Source organism: Camponotus floridanus, unplaced genomic scaffold, assembly GCF_003227725.1.
Source record: "Camponotus floridanus strain SB8 unplaced genomic scaffold, Cflo_v7.5 scaffold291, whole genome shotgun sequence".
Lineage (NCBI taxonomy): Eukaryota > Metazoa > Arthropoda > Insecta > Hymenoptera > Formicidae > Camponotus > Camponotus floridanus.
The window spans coordinates 37,095-57,123 of NW_020229427.1; the positions used below are offsets into that span (position 1 = coordinate 37,095).

General features: G+C 27.5%; 2 protein-coding genes across 2 annotated transcripts; one reads left to right on the forward strand and one right to left on the reverse strand.

Moving 5' to 3' along the window:
- Positions 1–602: 602 nt before the first annotated feature.
- Positions 603–1,862, forward strand: LOC112638347. Its single transcript, XM_025409929.1, has 3 exons — positions 603–751; positions 1,343–1,500; positions 1,690–1,862. Exons 1-3 carry the CDS (start codon positions 603–605, stop codon positions 1,860–1,862), a joined length of 480 nt encoding a protein of 159 aa, XP_025265714.1.
- A 12,331-nt stretch (positions 1,863–14,193) lies between these two features.
- On the reverse strand, positions 14,194–17,476 carry LOC112638354 (LIRP-like). The gene is made up of 3 exons (XM_025409936.1): positions 17,330–17,476; positions 15,632–15,842; positions 14,194–14,872 (listed from the first exon to the last, which is right to left on the reverse strand). Exons 2-3 carry the CDS (start codon positions 15,840–15,842, stop codon positions 14,694–14,696), a joined length of 390 nt encoding a protein of 129 aa, XP_025265721.1. The 5' UTR covers positions 17,330–17,476; the 3' UTR covers positions 14,194–14,693.
- Positions 17,477–20,029: the final 2,553 nt, after the last annotated feature.

Below are 20,029 nucleotides of genomic sequence, written 5' to 3' on the forward strand. Positions count from 1 at the left end.
ATAAGAACTCATTCCACAGTATAAAACATACCAATAAATAAACCATATTGTTAAAGAATACAGAATACTTAAATATGTAATCCACTTAATCTTCGGTCTAGATGTTTTTAAAGGATAGACACCTAAACCGGCAATAACACATAATGAAAAGATGTCGTACTTCCTGTTGGATCGTGGTCGTCATTGTTATTGCAAAAATAACACTGTCAATTTAATAAAACTCATTTATGTATTCATACGCGTTGCAATTATAACAATTTAAAATGTTATTAATTTTTTCATCATTATAATACATGTTCTTTTCAGCACCTACACATATAATCGATCCGCTCTGTTAAAAAGATGATTTATTATTAAACATGCAATTAAAACTATTAAAATGTATGTAATTATACTTTATATGAAGAAGAGAAAGAAAAAAAGAAAGAGAAAGAGAAAAATTGTGTCATGGATCGTATTAAATTATGTGTTTATGTTTATTTTTTAGAGATTTGGAACATGTTTGAAAAAGCTTGCTGCGGATGACACTTTGGAGAAATTAGGCACACTCCAGAAATGCATAAAAAATATATAAGAGATCGAAACAAGCCATTGGATGGATTATGTACATTCTGACTATAAACTTTTATGATACACTATGGTGGCTGAGTATACCTATAACAAAATCCGCTTGGGGATTTTTGACAGCTATATTAAACTATTGCAGCCATATAAATGCATTTATGAACTTATTATTTATTTTTATCTTATGGTTTGTATAATATTTAATATATTTGTATGTATGTATACACATATATATACATATGTGTGTGTGTGTGTGCGTGTGCGTGTGCGTGTGCGTGCGTGCGTGTGTGTGCGTGTGTGCGTGTGTGCGTGTGTGCGTGTGTGCGTGTGTGCGTGTGTGCGTGTGTGCGTGTGTGCGTGTGTGTGTGTGTGTGTGTGTGTGTGTGTGTGTGTGTGTGTGTGTGTGTGTGTGGTGTGTGTGTGTGCATCTATGTATATATGTTCATATATATATATAAATAGCACACACAAATAGTTGTATATATTTTAAATTTTTATATATATTTTTATATATATTTTTATATTTTATTTTAGACATATTTTTATAGATTCTTTTGCAATTTTTATATTAATTTATAAATTATAGACATTACAAGTATTTTATATTTTTTCTTTAAATATTTTAAATATTATTCCATTTATATTTAATTAAATAAAATATTATATAATATATATTTAAAGTATATCATATTAATGTACATTAATACATCACAAATATGTTCTGGAGATAACATATCAGAATAATGTATTTTATAATTTGTAAAACATTGTAATACAGGTATATCGATAATAGATTTGACGAAATAAACAAGCATATGAAATGTCTATTGATGAGAGAAGAATACGGCTTCCAATGTATAATATTTAAGTGGAAAGGAGAAAACCTATTGTTGGTCTACATCGATATACTTTATGTACTTACAATTACAAGACAGTGTTGTGGATCTTAATGTAAATCGATATATGCACATGTTCGAAAAAATTATCATTTCGATATTCATCTAATAATAAAATTTTGTAGAACTTAGTATTTCCGAAAATAATTAATTAAGAAAATGAAATTTATATGAATTCTTTCAATGTATAACTACACTTTATACGAATAAAAAATATGATTTTCTATAATAACAAAATACATGTCTTTTGATAGGCATCTTCATTTAGAATTATGTCGCATTGCTCGTGAGTTGAATTCGATATTTGGAATGCAAATAACTTTCGAAATGTTATCCTACTTTGCAAGTATATCAACAATGTGTTATGCTTTATTCGTGATGTTAGTGCAGAAAGATAAATGAATATATATATATATATATATATATATATATATATATATATATATATTCTTTTACCTTAATTCTAACACTCTCACAGATATGATTTATAAAATAGATTCTCACTACTAATGTGGACATCCAATAGATAATATTAATCCATATGTATATATATATATATATATATATATATATATATATATATATATATTATAGTTTACTTAGAAATCGTAATCCAGAGCTCTTGATAACTGGACACATTTATAACGAAAGGATTACATTTATACAGAAAAAAATGAAATTTGTAACAATACTTGTGTGGTTCAAGTTATTATACCATCAATTTATTAATTATTAACAATTCAAGTAAAACAATTTTTATTAAAATGTTGCTTTCCGCGTATAATGCTAATACATTGTCCGAAATTTCAAAAAATTTTAATTGATTTATGATGATATAAAAGGCAGAGTAAGAGAAGAAAGAATTGTTCAAAACATATTCGAATTTGTAAAATATTTAAATAAATATTTTACAAATTCGAATATGTTTTGAACAATTTTTGTTATTTAAATAAATATCGAGAGTTAAAAATCGAAAAAAACTTAAATCGGATTAAATAGATTTTATTTTTAAATTATTTTATATTAATCAATATTTATATTAATTATTATTTTATAATAATTAATATCTATTAATTATTATTTTATCTACATAATAGATTGTCACATTATTACAGTATATAAAAGTATTCTCACAAAAAAGTCATTTTTAATTTTCAAGAAATATAATAATACTTATTTAAATATTATTATAATTAATATTAAACAATATTATAACGATTAATTTGAAGAGCATAAGAATTCTGATGTTTTTATATCTCATTTTTTTAAGATTACATTTCTTTCATTTTCTTAAGTTTTGCCTTCTCTTCGCTGCCTTTTCGTCTTTCGAAAGGAGATCGCGAACAAAAGAATCACGCATACGATCATACGTCAAGAGAATTAGTTTCTTCGCAAAAAATTACGTAAATATAATACATAATTATAACGTTATTATGAAATTAGTCCCTAGCATGAGTCATGATGCAACTAGTAAACTTTCCAAACGTATATTGTACATATGTAATGTGTGTGTGTGTGTGTGTGTGTGTGTGTGTATGTGTGTGTGTGTGTGTGTGTGTGTGTGTGTGTGTGTGGTGTGTGTGTGTGATGTGTGTATGTGTGTATGAGTATATGGATATATGCACATATGGCTGGGCTTATGATTCGGCTGCATGATGATCGAGTGGTAAAGCGGAGTCCGAAGAATTACTGATTTCCGGACAAGTGCTTAAGGACTACAGTTAAGCGCAATACATGGACAGGTCGCTTAACGTGCACGAATTGCGACAGCATTCCTCATAGATGTCTTCCGGTTTTCGTCGATTATTCCTATCATCGAACGTTCCATTCGACGTCTCCTGTGCTGTTACTGGGGACGGGGAAGAGTCGGAATCAAACTGATAATTGGCCATCGTCTTTTCTGAAAATAAATGCAAACTTTTGTAGCAGTGTGTAGAAGTAATATAAAAAGATCGTATCGTTCAAACACTTTTTCTATTTATATGCATAATATCCGGTTTAATTGAATAATTTTTAACGGGCAATTTATTATTGTTCCAGATAGCTTCATTTTTAAACTCGTAATCGAAGGCTACGTAATGACATCGATAAATAATCGCTGTCCAAAAAATGCCTTATTATAAATATTGCATGCGTTTTAAAAGAAAAAACTATCGCATTTATATGATTTTTAATAGATTACAGAATAGATTTATCAGTATATAACAGTATTTAAAAAATACATATTAAATAACGGTATTTAAAAAATACATATTAATAACAGTATTTAAATAATTTGTATAAAATANGTAATATTTTTGTAGTTTAAATAATACTATGTCTTGTGCATATAACAGTTTTTTACAATAATATAAAATTTTTTACAATTTAATACTGACACATGATTAACCTTTTTTTACTTTTTAAAAAAGTAATTTTGGAGAATATGTTAAATATCCAAATAAATAAGTAAAGAATCCGCTACCAGCCCCGTCATTTCATTAAAATATGACGATCTTCTCTACTTAATATACTTTTTGCAAACTTCGTAAAGTTAAAATATATTAACAAAGCTACATTCTTTAATTAAATCCAGGTGAAGTTCACTTTAATAAAATTTTAATTTTAGATTCAGTTACAAACCTTCGACATTTTCAATTAAGAAAAATCGTCTCTAAATAACTTTAGAAGTCTGTTATTAATGTGTACTAGATAGTGTGATAGTGCAGGAGACTGTATATAGGATGAGTTTTATTTCGTGTACCAATTTTTTTTATGCGAGGGATTACTTCCCAAGTAGCAAGAACACGTCATTTTGACGTTCCAAATTAGTCATTTTTGGTCATATGTCGTCAAAATGACTGATTATTGTTACATGACTTTGTATTGACGTCTTGATATAACATTATTTTTACGTCATTTTTCAGTCATGAAGTGACGATTATTTTATTATGAATGTCATTAGTTAGTACATCGAACCCATAAAAAAAATCTTCTAAAATTTTTTATATAACATGACTTATTTCCCGATCAGACTTTATATATATATATATATATATATATATATATATGTATATATATATAAATTTATGTATATTTATATTTATATATATATATTTATTTATTTTTATATTTGTTATATTTATATTATATTTATGAAGTAGAGAGATGAATTGTAGTTTAATATTACTGGCAATAACGAAAGAAATATTACTGAGATATTACTGAACTAATTCGATGTGTTTTCGAGAAATCGTTAATCTTTCCTTTCTCACATTCTCGATTGTGTATTATAGCTTATTTAGAAATCGTAATCCAGAGCTCTTGATAACTGCACACATTTATAACGAAAGGATTATATTGACAGAAAGAAAATGAAATTTGTAACAATACTTGTGTGGTTCAAATTATTATACCATCAATTTATTAAATAATTAATAATTCAAGTAAAACAATTTTGATTAAAATGTTGTTTTCCACATTTATAATGCTAATACATTGTCCGAAATTTCAAAAATTTCAATTACTTTATGATGATAGAAAAGGCAGAGTAAGAGAAGAAAGAATTGTTGAAAACATATTCGAATTTGTAAAATATTTAAATAAATATTGAGAGTTGAATACCGAAAAAACTTACATCGAAAAACTTACATTAAATAGATTTTATTTTTAAATTATTTTATATTATTCCATATTTATATTAATAATTATTTTATAATAATTAATATCTATTAATTATTATTTTATAACAATTTATCTACATAATAGATTGTCACATTATTACAGTATATAAAAGTATTCTCACAAAAAAGTCATTTTTAATTTTCGAGAAATATAATAATACTTATTTAAATATTATTATAATTAATATTAAACAATATTATGACGATTAATTTAAAGAGCATAAGATTTCTGATGTTTTTATATCTCATTTTTTTAAGACTGCATTGCTTTCATTTTCTTAAGTTTTGCCTTCTCCTCGCTGCCTTTTCGTCTTTCGGAAGGAAATCGCGAACAAAAGAATCCCGCACACGATCATCTCAGTCAAGAGAATCAGTTTCTTCGCAAAAAATTACGTAAATATATACATAATTATCACGTTATTATGGAATCAGTCTTCAGCATGAGCGATGATGCAACTAGTAAACTTTCCAAACGTTTATTGTACATATATAATGTATGTGTGTGTGTGTCTCCCTGTGTGTGTATGTGTGTTTAAGTATATGGATATATGCATTTATGTCTGGGTTTATTCAGTTGCATGGTGATTTAGCGGTAAAGCGGAGTTCGAAGGATTACTGATTTCCAGACAAGTGCTTAGGGACAGTTAAGCTCAATACATGGACAGGACGCTTCTCGTGCACTTATTGATACATCACTCCTCGTGGATATCTCGCGCTTTCCTTCGATAGCGCCTACCGTCGAACGATCTATTCAACATCTCTTGTGCTCTTGATCGGGACAGGAACGGGAAAGAGCCGGAAGCAAATGCATAATCTATCTTCTTTATTTCTGAAAAAAGTGCAAACTTTTGTAGCTGTGTGTACAAATAATATAAAAAGATCGTATCGTTCCATCACATTTTCTATCTATATGCATCACCGGTTTAATCGAACAATTTTTATGGTCATTTTGTTATTGTATATTCATTACATTCCGCTTCTTATTTTTTCTCATTTAAAAATCTAAGAAAGTTTGAGATTTTCCAGAAAGTTCTTTCTTGTCCCATGCCATCTTCAAGATCATATCTTGCGTGTATACGTAATCGAAGTTGATACCCTTAGTCGTAGTCGGTATTTGCTTCTTCACGGTTTGAAAAATATTCAAGATAGAATATTACTGTTTGAAAATCTCAAAACTTTCTTAGCGGTAATAGTTTAAAAAAAATACACATTAAATATACACATATAATATACACAAATATAATTCATTATAATTTATAAAGATAAATTAGACGATTATAGAGAGTGTCTTTGTTAGATAACTTATTGTTAGATGATTCCACTCGGAAATACGTAATACGACTTACATGCGATACTTACATGCATTATTCATCAGTGACAAAGTGATGATTGGTTAATTGCAGACAGAGATTGATTATCGCTGCGCTTAATCGCTTTTCATATAATACTGTGCTTAAGGAGTCATTAAGAAATTGATGGGTTTAAAGCAAAAATTCGCTCATAATTGGAAGCACCCATAGTCCGTAACGTTCACTTTAAATGTGAAGTTGTATTTAAAGTGAGCATTTTAAATTACTGACTGATCTCATTCTTATATTGAGCCATTCAATTAGAAGTCCAGAACATATTAAACGTTATTTGTACTTTTAAACGAGTCGTTTTATATATTTATGTAGTTAATATTATAATTATTAGATATATTTTAAATTGTAAAACTATTTTACACACACACACACACACACATGTATATACTTTTTCAAACATTCAAATATTTTGCGTCATCCAGATTTGTATTTGATAATTTAGATGATAGTGTATCTCGATAATTTCACTTTAGTTCCATTATGAAATATTCGTCATATCATCGCTGGTGATATTAAGCGAGAAAGAAGGAATGCGAACATTAATACTAATGATCGAAATGATCGTTGCATTAAAAAGGCAAATTTTGTAACTAATAGACTGCTGTCGCACGTGAAAAATCTTTCTGTGCGTGTAAATATTATCTTCCAAATTGTTCCTATTAACTTTCTAAATATTATGATTATTACAAATGCGCAAAAGCGTTCCGTCGAGAATTTCCGCAAATCATATATACAATGGTTAATATGAGATGGTCAATAGAATTATAATAAGGCATTATTTTAGTAAACAGTTCATTTCGTCCGTGCGCATTCCAGATAGCTTCATTTTTTTAAACTCGTTTAGTCGAAGGCTACGTAATGACATCGATAAATAATCGCTGTCCAAAAATTGCCTTATTATAAATATTTCATGTGTTTTAAAAAAACTATCGCATTTATATGATTTTTAATAGATTACAGAATAGATTAATCAGTATATCATATTAATAACAGTATTTAAAAAATTTGTATAAAATATTTATAATCTAAATGGCAATTAAAATAATATTTAACAATTAATTAAAATTTGTTCTATTTTATTGTATAAAACACATACGCATATGCGATTAAATTTTAACAATAAGAGATACATTAAAAAATTCATAAATGAATCGTGCTGGTTAAACTATCATCTTTAACTATAAATACTAAAATCTGTTAAAGAAAACATTGCATACATTTAGAAAAGAAATATATTATTTAATATTGTTGCAGAAATAAAAAATTTTGCTCATTAATCCATTACCGATGTATTATCTATCCTATTTGGCGTTTGGATTCATTTATATTTAGCGAAAAAAAATATCTTCTGTATTGATTAGCTTTTGTGCTTACCTTGATATCTACTATTATCATTACAGACTGTATGTAAAGTATTTAAGAGCTTTTCGCCACAATATTTCTGGGGCACGGTCGCTTCTGGTTGGGGTAGCCGTTCGTTTGTGCGTCATTTGATTCCGACATAAGAAATGCGATGGCGATCATCAGGCTCATAAGTACGTTCAATTGGTTCGTGAACATCTGAAAATATCCATTCTCATTTAATTACGCGAACGCATACACGAGGTTGGATTAAAAAACTAAAAGATGAAATATATTGTATATTTATATTTATCAGAGAAATATTTATTATATATTTTATATTTATATAAGAGAAATAAGCTTTTTCGGAGATAGAAAGATAAATAAGAATAGAAAAATAATTAGAGAATATAAAACATAAGTGAGCATGTGTTAATTAAAAGTAGATTGAAATTGTGAATAGCGGTGTCATTACGCAGCCTTCGACCAAATGAATTAAAAAAACGAAGGAACTGTCTGGAAAACGCGCGGAGACAAACTGTTTATGTTAAAATAAAATATCATAAATACTGATATATATATATTTAATTTCGAACAATTAATGTTCGAAAAAATTCACGCATTACCATCGCATTTTTTAGGCTCTTATTGCTCATTTAATTATCATGTTGTTAAATACATAGAGCCGTATTATTTATCAATTTATTTAAAATTACACGCCGAGCTAAAATGATCGTGTTCTTATTATTTCCATAGACTAATAAAAACGGACAGGAGAAGTGTCGGTGTGGGGCTGAATAGCTCAGTGGTAAGAGCAGTCGCCCGGCAAGCGAAAGACTCGGGTTCGATTCCCGATTCAGCGACTTCGCCTTATATTTTCAATAGCTTACAACTAAATAGCGATAATTATCTCAGATAATTGCCTCAATATTTTCATTATATCAATAAAAATTGAATTTAAATGTACTTTCGATGTAATATCAATTTGTATATCGATATATTTTTTAATTTTAACTACATCGTTTTAGGCTACAATTTACATAAATGCACTTTTATTTTGATGTTTCAAGGTTGATGAGGGAATTTATTCGTGATCGATTCGCAACGTTTCATTAGACGTGTCCGAGTCACTACCGCAGTAGACACATTGGCATGCTCCTTTGAACACGCGTAACACTAATATAGGACAAACCACTTCTATTTCCGGCGCATCGAAATTAGCGATAGAAATTAGCGTTCAACTAAGCTATAATTGAAAGAAATGACGCATATTAATGTCGAATTATCTTTTCCTCGCAATTAGTACGACTGAAACACGCACATTTCCAATTCGTAGCATTATTGCTCCGATGGAAAAAAAACATATAATTGTTCCGAAGAAAAAATATGTAATTTGCAATTAACAAGTACATATTTTTTTTTTAAAACAACTGTGTGTTTTCTTTACACCAATTGATGCCTCTCATTATTTTGCACATAAAAGTATTAAGGTAAGATAATAAAAAAATGAATATTTTACTAGATATTTGGTTGTAAAATTGAAAAATTATTTCAAGCCTCATAACATAATTTGATTGATTTAACGGTTATTGAAAACCCATAATATGCATTACTCTCAACTTAGCCATTCGCGTAAAGATACACGGTGTGTCTTGCGCCTGAGTGATCACTCGATTTCAAGACACTACCGTGTTTCTTGATATATTTTTTAGTAGTGTATACGTATCTATGTGTCTACATCAATATATAAATTGTTATAATAATATAATGAAGTGTGCAAGAGATGATGTTTATTGACAGTTCAAGTGCGATCGATATATTGTGAGTAAACAATAACTTAATTAACAATTTCAACATGTAAATTGCTATATTAAATATGTCTATATGCATATGTAAAGAGATAATATTATTAATTTGAAACATTTTAAATGCATGTCTCTACAATTTATTGAGATTCCAAATCAATTAAACAGCTTGAATAATATATAAGATAGTTTTGATAAAATTTAAAATATTCTCTCAATAATATAAATATGATTATTTATTGCAATTGATTATACACATGAGAATTTATTTTGTTCGAATTATAGCAATACCACTTTGTCACGTGAATACATGAATTAAACAGTTTGATGCATTAATTAAATGTTGTTGTCTGTCGGAGATTATATTCAAGTCAATGTTCAAAAATCATTGATTAGCGAGCAGTACTACAGCAGGATATATTGTATAACCATCTGATTAGCTAAAAGCAAAATATAAGATATACAAATGAATGCTTATAAGATATGTACATATAAAATATATATTTTTAAGAAAACATTATAATCTAATATTCTATAAAATTGCGCGAATATTTAAGTGGCTATCTTACTCTACAAAACATGGATAATGTCATTGGAAATATTTTTCCTGTAAATATCCTGTAAATATTTTTCCTGTATAGAGAGGTCTTTTGGCACAAATCATTGTCAGACTTTTGGCTTAATTCTGTTTCAGTTTATACCATGCATAATCATAGGTCGCATAACATATGCCTTTACATTGCATACATATTATTATTATCTAAATAAGTGTATATTAAGATCTTTATCATATATATAGATAATACGTTGGAACATCTTGGAACACCCAAAGAATATTGTAAAATGCAAAATTTGATAAAATGGATATTAATTGTATGGTTCATGATTTATGTAACGTGTACTTTAAATTTTAAATTTTTATTTAATGTATGCTCGTTAACACACAGAATAATAATTTTGACAAGTTTCTTTTAAAAATCTGACTCTTTTTTAGGTATAGCAGCCACTTGCAGTATGAAGATTACAAATGTGGAAACTGTCATAAAAACCTGAAAGAAAATATGTAAATTAAATTTTTTCGCATAAAAAAATTACATATATAATACACTATATTAAACCTGTATTTTTGTATGTTAATCTAATTTCTACTACTACAAAATATAAAAATAAAAATATCATATAAAAGATGTAATAAAAAATTACAATCTAATTATTTATAAAATAATGTTAAAATAAAAAGTAGAAATAAAACGAGATAAATATAAGATATAAAATATAAGATTATAATCAATGTTGCTATATCAATATTTTTTATCTCCTTCCAAATATCTGCATATCGAATAGAATTTTTAAATTGATGAGTTGTTTTGTCAATTTCATTAACCTGAAATTTGAATAGAATTTATTACATCAAATATATATCTTTATTAAGAGTTGCGCATTATTTTACCTTAATTGTTACATTCTCACAGATATAATTTACAGCGCATAACTTCACTAAAAATAGAAAGACTTATCCACTGACAATGAGACAAAGCCAGAAGTATACTTGTATTTCTTTTTGTTCCTGTATAAGGATTATGTATAAATAATAGCACAATACTGTTAAAAACAAAAGAAATTTCTAAAATAATAGACGGGAACGTAAACGAAATTATGGGAACGTAATAATTTTACCATAAACGAAATTATGGGAACGTAATAATTTTACCATACTATAATATTATAATTAATATAAATTTAAATATGTGTACATAATTATATAGAACACGATTAAATAAAAATATACATAAATATATATCTTATCATGATATACATATATTAAGAATAGTAGATATATTTGCTTTGATTATCATATTAAATCCCATATTAATTATTATAATATTAATTCAAAATATTATATCAGTGAATAAGAACTCATTCCACAGTATAAAACATACCAATAAATAAACCATATTGTTAAAGAATACAGAATACTTAAATATGTAATCCACTTAATCTTCGGTCTAGATGTTTTTAAAGGATAGACACCTAAACCGGCAATAACATATAATGAAAAGATGTCGTACTTCCTGTTGGATCGTGGTCGTCATTGTTATTGCAAAATAACACTGTCAATTTAATAAAACTCATTTATGTATTCATACGCGTTGCAATTATAACAATTTAAAATGTTATTAATTTTTTCATCATTATAATACATGTTCTTTTCAGCACCTACACATATAATCGATCCGCTCTGTTAAAAAGATGATTTATTATTAAACATGCAATTAAAACTATTAAAATGTATGTAATTATACTTTATATGAAGAAGAGAAAGAAAAAAAGAAAGAGAAAGAGAAAAATTGTGTCATGGATCGTATTAAATTATGTGTTTATGTTTATTTTTTAGAGATTTGGAACATGTTTGAAAAAGTTTGCTGCGGATGACACTTTGGAGAAATTAGGCACACTCCAGAAATGCATAAAAAATATATAAGAGATCGAAACAAGCCATTGGCTGGATTATGTACATTCTGACTATAAACTTTTATGATACACTATGGTGGCTGAGTATATAACAAAATCCGCTTGGGGATTTTTGACAGCTATATTAAACTATTGCAGCCATATAAATGCATTTATGAACTTATTATTTATTTTTATCTTATGGTTTGTATAATATTTAATATATTTGTATGTATGTATACACATATATATACATATGTGTGTGTGTGTGTGCGTGTGCGTGTGCGTGCGCGTGTGTGCGTGCGTGCGTGTGTGTGCGTGTGTGCGGCGGCGGCGGCGCGGCGCGCGTGCGTGTGTGTGTGTGTGTGTGTGTGTGTGTGTGTGTGTGTGTGTGTGGTGTGTGTGTGTGTGTGCATCTATGTATATATGTTCATATATATATTTAAATAGCACACACAAATAGTTGTATATATTTTAAATTTTTATATATATTTTTATATATATTTTTATATTTTATTTTAGACATATTTTTATAGATTCTTTTGCAATTTTTATATTAATTTATAAATTATAGACATCACAAGTATTTTATATTTTTTCTTTAAATATTTTAAATATTATTCCATTTATATTTAATTAAATAAAATATTATATAATATATATTTAAAGTATATCATATTAATGTACATTAATACATCACAAATATGTTCTGGAGATAACATTTCAAAATAATGTATTTTATAATTTGTAAAACATTGTAATACAGGTATATCGATAATAGATTTGACGAAATAAACAAGCATATGAAATGTCTATTGATGAGAGAAGAATACGGCTTCCAATGTATAATATTTAAGTGGAAAGGAGAAAACCTATTGTTGGTCTACATCGATATACTTTATGTACTTACAATTACAAGACAGTGTTGTGGATCTTAATGTAAATCGATATATGCACATGTTCGAAAAAATTATCATTTCGATATTCATCTAATAATAAAATTTTGTAGAACTTAGTATTTCCGAAAATAATTAATTAAGAAAATGAAATTTATATGAATTCTTTCAATGTATAACTACACTTTATACGAATAAAAAATATGATTTTCTATAATAACAAAATACATGTCTTTTGATAGGCATCTTCATTTAGAATTATGTCGCATTGCTCGTGAGTTGAATTCGATATTTGGAATGCAAATAACTTTCGAAATGTTATCCTACTTTGCAAGTATATCAACAATGTGTTATGCTTTATTCGTGATGTTAGTGCAGAAAGATAAATGAATATATATATATATATATATATATATATATATATATATATATATTCTTTTACCTTAATTCTAACACTCTCACAGATATGATTTATAAAATAGATTCTCACTACTAATATGGACATCCAATAGATAATATTAATCCATATGTATATATATATATATATATATATATATATATATATATATATATATTATAGTTTACTTAGAAATCGTAATCCAGAGCTCTTGATAACTGGACACATTTATAACGAAAGGATTACATTTATACAGAAAAAAATGAAATTTGTAACAATACTTGTGTGGTTCAAGTTATTATACCATCAATTTATTAAATTATTAACAATTCAAGTAAAACAATTTTTATTAAAATGTTGCTTTCCGCGTATAATGCTAATACATTGTCCGAAATTTCAAAAATTTTAATTGATTTATGATGATATAAAAGGCAGAGTAAGAGAAGAAAGAATTGTTCAAAACATATTCGAATTTGTAAAATATTTAAATAAATATTTTACAAATTCGAATATGTTTTGAACAATTTTTGTTATTTAAATAAATATCGAGAGTTAAAAATCGAAAAAAACTTAAATCGGATTAAATAGATTTTATTTTTAAATTATTTTATATTAATCAATATTTATATTAATTATTATTTTATAATAATTAATATCTATTAATTATTATTTTATAACAATTTATCTACATAATAGATTGTCACATTATTACAGTATATAAAAGTATTCTCACAAAAAAGTCATTTTTAATTTTCAAGAAATATAATAATACTTATTTAAATATTATTATAATTAATATTAAACAATATTATAACGATTAATTTAAAGAGCATAAGAATTCTGATGTTTTTATATCTCATTTTTTTAAGATTACATTTCTTTCATTTTCTTAAGTTTTGCCTTCTCTTCGCTGCCTTTTCGTCTTTCGAAAGGAGATCGCGAACAAAAGAATCACGCATACGATCATACGTCAAGAGAATTAGTTTCTTCGCAAAAAATTACGTAAATATAATACATAATTATAACGTTATTATGAAATTAGTCCCCAGCATGAGTCATGATGCAACTAGTAAACTTTCCAAACGTATATTGTACATATGTAATGTATGTGTGTGTGTGTGTGTGTGTGTGTGTGTGTGTGTGTGTGGTGTGTGTGTGTGTGGTGTGTGTGTGTGTGTGTGTGATGTGTGTATGTGTGTATGAGTATATGGATATATGCACATATGGCTGGGCTTATGATTCGGCTGCATGATGATCGAGTGGTAAAGCGGAGTCCGAAGAATTACTGATTTCCGGACAAGTGCTTAAGGACTACAGTTAAGCGCAATACATGGACAGGTCGCTTAACGTGCACGAATTGCGACAGCATTCCTCATAGATGTCTTCCGGTTTTCGTCGATTATTCCTATCATCGAACGTTCCATTCGACGTCTCCTGTGCTGTTACTGGGGACGGGGAAGAGTCGGAATCAAACTGATAATTGGCCATCGTCTTTTCTGAAAATAAATGCAAACTTTTGTAGCAGTGTGTAGAAGTAATATAAAAAGATCGTATCGTTCAAACACTTTTTCTATTTATATGCATAATATCCGGTTTAATTGAATAATTTTTACGGGCAATTTATTATTGTTCCAGATAGCTTCATTTTTTAAACTCGTAATCGAAGGCTACGTAATGACATCGATAAATAATCGCTGTCCAAAAAATGCCTTATTATAAATATTGCATGCGTTTTAAAAGAAAAACTATCGCATTTATATGATTTTTAATAGATTACAGAATAGATTTATCAGTATATAACAGTATTTAAAAAATACATATTAATAACGGTATTTAAAAAATACATATTAATAACAGTATTTAAATAATTTGTATAAAATATTTTATAAAATATTTATAAATGGCAATTCAAACAATATATAACAATTAATTAAAATTTCTTCTATTTTATTGTATAAAACACATACGCATATGTGATTAAATTCTAGCAGTAAGAGATACGTTAAAAAATTCATAAATAAATCTTGCTGATTAAACTATCATCTTCAACTATAATTACAAATATTAAAATCTGATAAAAAAAACATTGCATACATTTAGGAAAGAAATATTATTTAACATTGTTGCAGAAATAAAAAATTTTGCTCACTAATTCATTACCGATATCCTATTACCGATCTATCCTATTTGGCGTTTGGATTCGTTTATATAAGCAAAAAAAAATATCTTTTGTATTGATTAGCTTTTATGCTTACCTTGATCCGTACTGTTATCATACATGGAATTGTATGTGCCATTACAGACTATACGTAGAATATTTAAGAGCATTTCGCCACAATATTTCTGGGGCAAGATCGCGGGCTCTTGGTTGAGGTAGCCGTTCGTTTGTGCGTCTCTTGATTCCGACACAAAAAACGCGATGGCGATCATCAAGTTCACAAGCACGTTCAATTGGTTCGTGGACATCTGAAAATATTCGTTCTCATTTAATTACGCGAACGCATACACGAGGTTGGATTAAAAAACTAAAAGAATATATTATATATTTATATTTATCAGAGAAATATTTATTATATATTTTATATTTATATCAGAGAAAATAAGCTTATTCGAAGATAGAAAGATAAATAAGAATAGAAAAATAATTAGAGAATATAAAATATAAGTGAGCATGCGTTAATTAAAAGTAGATTGAAATTGTGAACAGCGGTATCATTACGCAACCTTCGACCAAATGAATTAAAAAAATGAAGTTAACTGGAACACGCGCGGACTAGACAACTCACATCTATTTCGATAATCTTGAAAGTATTCAATATATTTTATCGAAGGAGTGCGTTTTTGACTACATTTGTGAAAACAGCAAAAACACTATCTCGGACAAACAGATAATTATATTCAGACTGTATGTTAAAGAAATAAGGTTTCATACAATGCACAGGCCTGTATATAAAAATATAAATAAATACGAATCTAATAATTCAAAATTATATTCTCATATATTTCAGTTAGGATTAACGATATTTGTTTCGTGAATTTTCAAGGATGTGACCTTCCAATAATGATACCGTGTATTGTTCATAGTTTGTACGAAAATATACCCATACATGTACGCATGTATTTCTGTTAGATTTGAAAGTATAAAGTCTTGTTTTTAGTAAAGATATTGAGAAAGATTAATAACTGAGCTTTAAAAATTAAATATCTATTAAAATGTCTTTAGAATTAATGAACGAATAATTTTATATATATATATACTTTATACAAATATCGGAGCTTGTTTTATAAAAAGCAAAATTTCATTTTCAATAGCTTACAACTAAATAGCGATAATTATCTCAGTGCCTCAATATTTTCATTATATCAATAAAGATCGAATCTAAATGTACTTTCGATATAATATCAATTTGTATATCGGTATACTTATTAATTTTAACTACATCGTTTTAGGCTACAATTTACATAAATACACTTTTATTTTGATGTTTCAAGGTTGATGAGGGAATTTATTCGCGATCGATTCGCAAACAACGTTTCATTAGACGTGTCCGAGTCATTACCGCAGTAGACACATTGGCTTGCTCCTTTGAACACGCGTAACGCTAATTAATATAGGACAAACCACTTCTATTTCCGGCGCATCGAAATTAGCGATAGAAATTAGCGTTCAACTAAGCTATAACTGAAAGAAATGACGCATATTGATGTCGAATTATGTCTAATATTATTTATCTTTTCCTCGCGATTAGTACGACTAAAAACACGCACATTTACAATTCGTAGCATTATTGCTCCGATAGATCAACTTTAATTATATTCACGATTTATCATAAAATTCTAAATATATATACTGAAATGAAATTCCAAATTAAATTAACATTCTGTCTTTAAAGTTGATGAGGCAATTTCTGAACGTTATTTCTAATATCTACTTTAAGATTTCTTTTACATACCTTGAGAGTTTATAAAGATTTTGCACTCTGATCCGGAAATCTTCCTTAAATATTCAGAACGGTAATTCAACTATAATTATTCTTTGTCTGGAAGAAACTGCGTGATCGTCGGTGAGTCGTTCTCGTCGATCTGAAGAAGGTCGCACATCTTTCAAAATATGAACCCCCGGATGGGGGAAATAATTGTGTTTATGTTTTGCGAACGCGGGCAACTCGTGGCATCTAACTGTGAAAATAATAAGCGCGATCGCACGTCGTCGATACACCGTGAGAGCAAAACAATTAAAAATGTATCGGTTTAATTTATCGGCGAAAATTAGTTCGTACGCGATATAACTCATTATTCTTAAATTTATTTTCGTAATCTATTAATGCAGTAATCCATTTACGTAAGGTATTGCAAAAAGAGAAGACTATCTAATAAGAAGTTTCAAATTAGTTTTTTCGCAAGTGTGAATGAAATGTGAAAAAAAGAGATCGGGAAATGAATTGTTTTTTGGAACACAAATTTAATATATTATGTTAATGCATTTTTCTCTCACTTATTTTTTCGCATTTGTTTCTCTTTAATATTAAAATTTTTTCAATTTAGATCATTTAGGAATTTATTGATTTCTTTGAATTCGCATAATTTTGCGCATTAAATAAAATATAAGGCTGTATCGCTGCTTCAAATTCTCTTAAATAAATTGAGATTAAACAATAATTATACGTGTCGATAATAACGTGTGTTCATTGGCTTCTCGTTTGGCGCCTTCGATGATCATAAACAGAGTACCGAACTACATAGATCCTCTCGACAATCTTAAGAAGAGATGCATTTTATAGCGAAAAGTTCTATAAATTGAAAAGACTACTCGGTTATCTTTAACGTTTTCCCTTTTCTTCCTCAACCCCGGAGCTATTCTCTTTTGATCTTTTTTCCTCTCTCTCGTTTACTGTCTCTCGAAAAACTGATGCATTTCTATTCTTGTCTTTTCTATTAATATTTTCTTATTATTCTCTTTTCTCTTAATATCTGTAAAGTACTGCCGGCGGACACCATAAATAATAATGCATAAACACGTGAATATAACACTCGGAAAGATACTAAACACACTTATACGCACTAATGTCCGATCGAGTGCATACCGGCCAATGGTGGTCGACTTTTCCTATCAAAGCGCGAATGCATACAAAGGAAATTTTTACCTATTCTCGCAGTTGTACATGTGTGAAAATAAATAATTGAAAAATCCCAAATCTCTAAATTGTTTCGATTGCATATGGATTCGCGTTATTTTGCTGTCAAATTGCGCGATAAATTTTTATTATCGACAAAAGTAAGCTGTCAGAACTGATACAAGAGAAATATAACTATAAGTAAAAGTAACATATAATTTAGGTCGTTAAGACCAAAAAAAAGAAGTGCACACCTATTTTAACATCAAATTTGTTTTTCTAAAAAAGAAATTTGTATATAATAAAATTTCACTATATTTACTATATTTATTATGCATTTCCGACTTATTTTTCATATAGAATTACATCCTTTTTGATTGTACTATTAGTTTTGATGCATTCGATATTATTATACATGTTTTTCATAAAATTATATACTTATTAAATTCGTTTATTATTATTTACTTGTAACAGATTTCGCAAAAGGAGTTGAGAAGATGTCACTAGCACGAAACGATGCGCTCGAAGAAAATAGGTGAAATTGTAACTCTTGAACGTTAGATAGGAGTATATCTTGATAGGGTAAATGTCCAAATCGAAGATTTGTTTCATTTATTAATGTTGTAGATATCATATTGATACATGATTGTACAAGAAATTCATTATAATCTCCTCCTAGCAGTAAAATTAAGTGAGATTCCGTTGGTAGACATCTCATTAAAAAATACCTTTAAAATTAACATAAAATAACAATAATAGAGAGATAATGTTTTGAGATAATTTTATTAGGTACTTACAATAAAAAAAATGAATATATTTTTTCGACAAGATTATGATATTTATATGATAATATGTTATAATAATATACGATAATAAATGTCTATTATGTGGGTAGCATCGTTATTACAATAAATAGAAATAAATTCAGTTTTAATAATTTCAATATTTAATCATAATAAATTCAATTTTTTATCTTAAATATATTCTTGGGAAGTTAACTTATCGATGCGATTAAATCTGTATAAGAAAGCTGTTCGTCTGACGATTTAACTTTTTTATCAATAGCAAAAGAAAATATGCCCACAATTAAGAACCAAAAAAGAACACAAAGAGACACGTTCGACATTCTTTTCAGAAATTTATTACATAATAATATTAAACTCTTTAGAATAAAATCTTGGTTACTGGAAAAAGTCTGCTAACATTGCTGTTCCATTGAAAAAGAAACGATTGTTAAGCCTATTGCACGAAAGTACTTTTATATTATTTACCTAACTAGAACACACAAGCGCGCGGTTCGCGGGCGCCATTGCTCATTTTATATGAACAATATAATATTAAAATAATATAATAATGTATTTATATATAATTTTATAAATTATCTAATTCAATAAAATTTTATTTATAAACAAACATTTTCTAATATTTAAAATATAAAATTATTTATAAAAGTTTACACATGAATATTTTGAAAAAGTAATAAGTACTTTATGCATTAAATATAATTGTGACTTTTACTATGATAATAAAATAATATAA

Coding starts and splice junctions, on each gene's coding strand:
- LOC112638347 (XM_025409929.1), top strand. CDS start 603: ATGTACATTCTGACTATAAACTTTTATGATACACTATGGTGGCTGAGT. Junction 752..1,342: donor TTATTTATTTTTATCTTATG/GTTTGTATAATA, acceptor ATTGTAATACAG/GTATATCGATAATAGATTTG. Junction 1,501..1,689: donor ACTTACAATTACAAGACAGT/GTTGTGGATCTT, acceptor GATTTTCTATAA/TAACAAAATACATGTCTTTT.
- LOC112638354 (XM_025409936.1), bottom strand. CDS start 15,842: ATGTCCACGAACCAATTGAACGTGCTTGTGAACTTGATGATCGCCATC. Junction 14,873..15,631: donor TGATAACAGTACGGATCAAG/GTAAGCATAAAA, acceptor ATTTATTTTCAG/AAAAGACGATGGCCAATTAT.